The 6,997-nt window shown below is 55.8% G+C and overlaps 1 protein-coding gene across 2 annotated transcripts; it reads left to right on the top strand.

Moving 5' to 3' along the window:
* Positions 1-319: 319 nt before the first annotated feature.
* GMFG (glia maturation factor gamma) lies at positions 320-4,865 on the top strand. Of its 2 annotated transcripts, none has more exons than XR_011422375.1 (7): positions 320-436; positions 859-955; positions 1,042-1,091; positions 1,840-1,889; positions 3,493-3,575; positions 4,083-4,412; positions 4,482-4,865. XR_011422375.1 is itself a non-coding variant. In XM_001497889.7 (7 exons), the coding sequence occupies exons 1-7, from the start codon at positions 434-436 to the stop codon at positions 4,759-4,761; spliced, it is 429 nt and encodes a 142-aa protein (XP_001497939.1). In that variant the 5' UTR covers positions 320-433; the 3' UTR covers positions 4,762-4,865. The 2 variants fall into 2 exon arrangements, 1 of the variants encoding a protein (XP_001497939.1); XM_001497889.7 differs by having other exon boundaries at positions 4,083-4,156; positions 4,690-4,865.
* The last annotated feature ends 2,132 nt before the right edge of the window (positions 4,866-6,997 follow it).

The following is a 6,997-nucleotide window of genomic DNA, read 5'->3' as shown; positions in this document are numbered from 1 at the left end:
CCCCCTTTCAGCTCTGGAATTGAAATAGTTCAGATGGGGGGAAATCCAGGAAGGCTTCCTGGAGGAGGGGAGGAGCTAAAGAGCTCATTATCCTCTACTATGTATTGAGCATGTCCACCATGCTGGGAGACATGTAAAGCTGTTTTCTCCTCACCATAATCCCGAATCAGAGGGGTAAAGTTACTTAGCTAGAGTCACACAGCAAGGCAGCATTTGAACCCCAGCATTTGCAAAGCTGGGAGGTGGTGGCAGATGAGGGGAAGGAAGGAGGGGGAGGAGCCTTCTGTGACAGTTGTCCCAGAATGGGCATAAACAGGATGTGGTGTTGGATGAAACCTTTCCCCTGCCCCACACTCCGCCCCCCACAGCCCTGGTCCCCACCCCTAGAAGACAGCGGAACTGAGAAAAGAAGAGGCTTGTGGACAGAAAAGCCATGGTTAGGGGTCGTATGGGAAGGGCTAAAGGCTGGGATTGGGCTGGGCTGGGAGGGCACCTGGGTAAACGTCGGGGTCTGGGACCGACAGACGGAGGTCAGGGGCTGGGGAGGGGACCCCACCGTAGCAAGGGACCTGGCTGGGGGAAGAAGGTGGTGGTTCCGGGTTTGGCCCCAGGCGAGCAGATCCCTGTGTCTCTTTGACTGTTGCCCAAGGGTACCTGGCGAGAGGGCTGGAGTCCAGCCTCTGCTCTGCAAGGGGGCAGCATCTGCCCCGAGGAACGGGTGCCTCTTCCCCGTTCCAAGGGGCTTCATATGGGCTCTCGGGGCCCTCCTCTTCATTAGTCCCCGGGAGAAACTGAGGTCTGGGCAAGGGGCAGGGGCTGAGGCCGGGCCCGCTCAGCTCTTCTGGGCTCCTCTGGCAGTCCGACTCCCTGGTGGTGTGCGAGGTGGACCCCGAGCTAAAGGAAAAGCTGAGGAAATTCCGCTTCCGGAAAGAGACCGACAATGCAGCCATAATCAGTGAGTGTCATCTTCTGCCACGGAAGGATGGGAGGGGGCGAGGACAAGAGGGGAGGGCGCCTAACCTGTGTGCCGTCCCTCTCCAGTGAAGGTGGACAAGGACCGGCAGATGGTGGTGCTGGAGGAGGAATTCCAGGTGAGGGGCTGGGGTGGGTGGGACCCCCAAGACATGCAGCGGGACTGGGAGACCCAAGGGGCTAGGAGTCTGGCATTGGGGGCCAGAGAGACCTGGAGGTCGAGTCCCAGCTCAGCTGTGACCCTAGGCAAGGAACTTGGCCTGTATGGGTCTCTGTTTCTTCCTCTGTGAAATGGGGTGTCCAGGGCTTTCACGATTTAATCCTTGCAATGCATCAGAAGAAGGCCCAGCACACAGTATATGCTCAATAAAATGATGATGACGACGACGCTATTTTATTGGCACTTAAATGAAGAGTTTCCAGATAAATTAACAAAAAGCTAGCTGAAATCTTTTATAAAAGGGTCATCCTCCCCCTCCCTGGGCCTCCCCGTCTTTATCAGTAACATGGGGATGGTAATCATAGTGCTGTGGGAAAAATGTAGAGGGGGTCCATGGAGACTGAGGCTGACAGGAGAGAGGGACTGGCTAGGAGCTGAGCCCCCTCAGGTCCTCTGTAAGGAAGTGTCATGAAGGGGCTGTGATTTGAACCCAGATTCGAATGTGAACTCTGCCGCTCACTCTCTGTGCAACCTTGGGCAAGTTTCTCAACCCCTCTGGGCCTCAGTTTGCTCGCCTGTAAAATGGGGATAATAAAAGGACCTACCTTGCAGGGTTATGGGAGGTAATCCGTGTGCGCTTCTCAGTCCAGCGCCTTAGCTTACTCAATGGCAGTCTTTTCTTCTCTCCCTTTTTTTTTTGGCCCCAGAACATCTCTCCAGAGGAACTAAAAATGGAGTTGCCGGAAAGACAGCCCAGGTATCCTGGGGGCAGGAAGGGGCGGGTCAGGCCACAGGCAGAGAGAGGGGTGAGGGTGGAGGTACAGACTGAGGGACTGCGTGGCTTCTGGTTCTGGTCCCCCGGTTGGAATCTCCGTGTTTGAAGCCAAGAGGTCACCCTCCAGCACTTTTTGTTCACGTACGAATATATTATTGCAGAATTTTACCGATAGTCATACGTGATATCAGAGTTTGCTTTTTTTGTACAAACTTTGTCAGGTTTGGGTTTCAACATTGTACTCACTTCATTTCTTTAAAAAATGACATTTTCCTGCCTTTTCAACACTTTGGGTAGGAAAGGAATTATTTACTTGACCCGTGTATGAAAACTGGTCTGTTTAGATTTTCCTCTCGACTGGGGTGAATTTGGGGTGCCCGAGGATTTTGAGCCCCAATCACCCCAGGCTCTAGAGCTCAGGCAGAACCCGCTTCCTGGGCATCTGACAGGGGCAGTCACATGGGGTCCCCTACCCAGGAGGGAGCCTTGAGCGTGGGGGTTAATACTCTGCAGCTGCCTGATGTCCCAAAATTCTTTATAGTTCTTTTTTTTTGAGGAAGATTAGCCCTGAGCTAACATCTGCTGCCAATCCTCCTCTTTTTGCTGAGGAAGACTGGCCCTGAGCTAACATCCGTGCCCATCTTCCTCTATTTCATACATGGGACGCCTACCACAGCATGGCTTGCCAAGCAGTGCCATGTCCGCACCTGGGATGCGAACTGGTGAACCCCGGGCCACCGAGAAGCGGAACGTGCGCACTTAACCGCTGCACCACTGGGCGGGCCCTTCTTTATAGTTTTATCTTTGAATTTCTGTTTTGTGTGAAGTCCGATGGGACAACGGAGCATGAGGTGGGGGCTGGGAGCCTCCCTCCCCACATGGTCCAGGTCCCACTCCCCCCTCAACCCAGTGATGGCTGCTGCCCTCGGCGCCCCCCCCAGGCAGTGGGGGGGAGCCTGAGTGCAGATTCAGGGAGGGTCAGGGTCAGGGTCAATGCCGGCACACACCCCCTGCACGACAAATTCCAGAGTGTGCCTGTGAGCATCTGCACTTCCCCGTGAGTGTCCTCATGCCCAAGACAGCGTGACTTTAAATAGCAAATTTAAAAAGACCGTGATCAGTCTGGAGAGAGACTGCAGAAGGAAGAAAAAACTTTTCTCCTGCTTTGGAACAAGCGCCCCATTTTGGTTTGCACTGTGCTTGGCAAATTATGTGGCCGGCCCAGGTCTCCGCCCAGAGCTCCAGAGCCTGGACGGTACGGCGCAGTGCTTGAGCACATACTGTAGCACTGATTTCCTGGGTTCAAACCTTTCCTGTAGCCATAGAGCCTTGGGCAAGTGGCTTCACCTGTCTGGACCTCAGTTTTCCCATCTGTAGTATGTGGATAGTAATAGCACCTACATCAGAGGGTTGTTGGGAGTGAAATAAGTGCGTCCTATTATTATTATTATTTGTGATCATTTATTGTGTTTGAGGCCAGTTCCTGGGGCTCAGCTGTTAACCCTAGGACTGTGGCCTCAGGTGTCGGGCGCTGGGCCTCGGCCCCAGGATGGCGTCCTGAGCTCGTTGCCTTCCACTGCTGCAGGTTCGTGGTTTACAGCTACAAGTACGTGCACGAGGACGGCCGCGTGTCCTACCCCTTGTGTTTCATCTTCTCCAGCCCCGTGGGTGAGACGCAGCTCTACTTGTCCCGAGAAAAGGGTCTTAGATTCGCTGTGTAAGAGCGTGCATGTGAGTGCGGGTGTGTGTGACTGGTGACTGTGTGTGTGTGTGTGAATGTGTGCAGGCACCTGTGCATGAGAGAGTGTGTGACTTGGTGAGTGTGTGCCATGTGCGGTGTGCGTGGCGTGTGCATGCTAGGAGGGGAGTGGGGTGCAGGTGGGGGCTCAGATTCCTCAAGAGCCCACCCATCCTCCTCAGTCCAGAGGCCATAAGCAAACCCACCTCTTCCTTTTACCTAGAACCCCCTGTCTGGCCCCTAAACCTTCTCCAGGGACCCCAGAATAACTTCAAGCCCCCAAACAAACCTGGACACTCTGAGTATCGCCTCCAGGGACCTCCTTAGAACAATCGCTAGGACTCTTAGAAAACTCCAGGGCCTGCAGGACATACCTGGGGCCTTAGAGAAGCCCCCCGGGGCCCCCCCAGTTATGCTCTCTTCTCTTTTCCATGCAGGCTGCAAGCCCGAACAACAGATGATGTATGCAGGGAGTAAAAACAGGCTGGTGCAGACGGCAGAGCTCACAAAGGTCTGGGCCTACAGCCGAGGCTCCCAAGTGTTAAGGAGGAGTCTAGGGGTCTAAGCTCCTGAGTCTAATAGAGGAGGGGCTGGGAGCTGGGCTCCTGGGTCTGAGGGAGGAGGGGCTGGGAGGCTGCACTCCTGGGTCTGAGGGAGGAGGGCTGGGGGCTGGGCTCCTGGGTCTGAGGGAGGAGGGGCTGGGGGCTGGGCTCCTGGGTCTGAGGGAGGAGGGCTGGGGGCTGGGCTCCTGGGTCTGAGGGAGGAGGGCTGGGGGCTGGGCTCCTGGGTCTGAGGGAGGAGGGGCTGGGGGCTGGACTCCTGGTCCGAGGGAGGAGGGCTGCGGGCTGGGCTCCTGGGTCTGAGGGAGGAGGGGCTGGGGGCTGGACTCCTGGTCCGAGGGAGGAGGGCTGGGGGCTGGGCTCCTGGGTCTGATGGAAGAGCGGGATGGGAATCTGGACTCCTGGTCTGAGGGAGACGAGGGCTGGAGTTCTCGGTGTCCCAGTTCCTGAGTGGATCCTAATGCTGAGGCCTGTCCCTGCCCAGGTGTTTGAAATCCGCACCACTGATGACCTCACCGAGGCCTGGCTCCAAGAGAAGCTGTCTTTCTTTCGTTGACCTCTGGGCTAAGGACCTGAATTCGTGATGTCTGAGTTGGGAACTCAGACCCCTAGGACCTCACCATCCCAGACCGTGAAGAAATTAAAATGCAAGAACTCAGAGATCCTGGGTTCTGGCTGTTTCTGTTCCTCATGGCGGGCGCTAGCCGACAGTCCCTGCAGTACCAGCCGCGGGCCAGCAGAGGGCAGGCAGACCAAGCGGATGCCCGCTGAGTCCAGGCCGGAATGGAGGGTGGGGGAAGGAGGGTACCCATTTCTCGGAAAGAAAGGGAGGGGCCTATAGGTTTCCTAGAGGGAAATGGGGGAGGCCTGGGTCTCCTGGAAGAATTGGGGGAATATCTGAATCTACAGAGGGGCCCTGCCCAACGGGAACGAGGACACCTGGGTCTCAGAGTAAAGGAGGTGGCACGCCTGTCTCCACTCCTCTCCCCTTCCCACCCTAGCTCCAGGAGCTGGCAGGCATTAGCTTGCACCGAATGCTACTTCCCTCAGTGAGCCCCCAGGCAGGAAGGTTTTAAAGGCAGCAAAGTTGTGGAAGAATCAAACGGAATAGCTTCAGGGGCTCCGGAGTTCCTGGGACCGTAGTTGTGTGGTTGGGTTGGCCCGAGGGCCCAGGGCTGGGGGAGGCGAAGAGGATCCAGGACTCTCAGTGGAACCCTGAGGGGTATGAGGTTTAGGAGGCAGGAAAGGGACACCTACCTGCCCCTGTCGGGAGATTCTTTTTTCTTCTGTCATCTCTGGGCATTTGGCTCTCTCAGGCTCGCCATCTCTGTTTCTGAGGGGCATACATAGAGTGCCCACCGTGTACCAGGCTCTGAGGATTCTGAGATGGGCATCTTCACAGAGACGAATCACTCTTTCTGTCTCTCCTCCATGTCTCTGATTGTTCCTTCCTCTGTCCCCAGATTCAGGGACCTGGGAGCTCCTTCCCCTCACCCCTTTCCAGGTTCCCTGTAGAGAGGTGGCCGTTGCCATGGTAACAATGACACAGTGACCTTGGGCCCGGGCTGCCTCTCCCCCAGCCCTGGCGTTCCTGGGGGAGGGTCCACCAGCCTGGCTCCAACCCTTCCCCAGCCCTCCCAGCCAGCCCACACCAACCCCTCACCAATCCACTCTGCCCCGACCCTTGCCCCCTTGTCCCCAATCTGGACATCCCCTTTGCAAGAGGATTCAGGATAGAATCCCTTTACACTGGCCCACAGAAAAATTCCCGCTGCCCTCCTTTTTGGGGGCAGTGGGGTTGAGCTTCTCTCTGGACACTTGTCCTGGGGCCTGCCCCCCATCTCTCAGCCAGGCACATCTCTGCCCCTCGCTTTGACCACAGCCTCAGTCCCTGGTGGATGGAGATGGAAGAGGAGGAGGGCTGGGCATAGGAGAGGTCACTCAGTTAAGAGGTCGAGCAACTCCTGGACTGCAGAGGTGAGAGAAGCAAAAGGACTTATCCAAGGTCACCCACTTACATGATCAAATGATTAAGAGCTAACCCTCTGATTGAGGGCTTCCCGTGTGCTAGGCACTTCTAGAAGCACTTTACAGGCGTTAATTCCTTTAATCCTTACAATATCCCATGAAGAAGGTACCGTTATTATCCCCAATTCACAGATGTAGAAACTGAGGCACAGAGGCCAAAAATAGTTGCCCAAAGCCACATGGCTACTGGCCTGTACAGTCAGAAAGTTAACCCAAGGATATCCTGTGGTCAATGGGCACTCTCTCTCTTAGGCAGGGGATTTAGGAAATCATCTCCTTCCTCCTCCTCCTCCACATCCCCCCTCTTCCTCCTCGCCCCTCCTACTCCCCTCCCGCATAGTTGAGCTCCTGCCTGTATCCAGGCTCATGACTGCAAACAATCCAATCAGAAAAAGGCATGCACAAAGACTTGCCCAATCAGGAGCAGGGAGTTTGAAGGCAGGGACCAATGAGATGGGTGACTCCGATGGATAACCCAATGCAGAGTAGGTTTGGCTAGAGGGATTGTGGAGAGACCAATCAGAGAGCCCAGAACAAAATATGCCATCCAATGAAGAGTCAGCACGATGGGGCGTGGCCTTAGGTTTGGGGCCCCTCTTTCGAGGGGCGGTACAAACTGGGGACCACCTCCTCTCTTTCCACCCACCTCAATTCTGGGCGCCCACAGATCCAGGCTCCCTAATTTTTGAGTCCAGGTCCTAGGCTTTCCCTGGGGTGCTTCTCCCTGCTAACCTTGAGTGTGAGCAGGACTTACCTTGGAGAGG

The sequence above is a fragment of the Equus caballus genome, chromosome 10 (genome assembly GCF_041296265.1).
Source record: "Equus caballus isolate H_3958 breed thoroughbred chromosome 10, TB-T2T, whole genome shotgun sequence".
Classification (NCBI taxonomy): domain Eukaryota; kingdom Metazoa; phylum Chordata; class Mammalia; order Perissodactyla; family Equidae; genus Equus; species Equus caballus.
Note: the sequence above shows the minus strand (reverse complement) of the source record. Positions and strands in the feature narration are given on the sequence as shown.

What these genes read in the sequence shown, in the direction of transcription:
- GMFG (XM_001497889.7), top strand. An exon ending in CGACAATGCAGCCATAATCA is followed by an intron (nt 956 to 1,041) that starts GTGAGTGTCATC and finishes GTCCCTCTCCAG; the next exon opens with TGAAGGTGGACAAGGACCGG. An exon ending in TTGCCGGAAAGACAGCCCAG is followed by an intron (nt 1,890 to 3,492) that starts GTATCCTGGGGG and finishes CCACTGCTGCAG; the next exon opens with GTTCGTGGTTTACAGCTACA.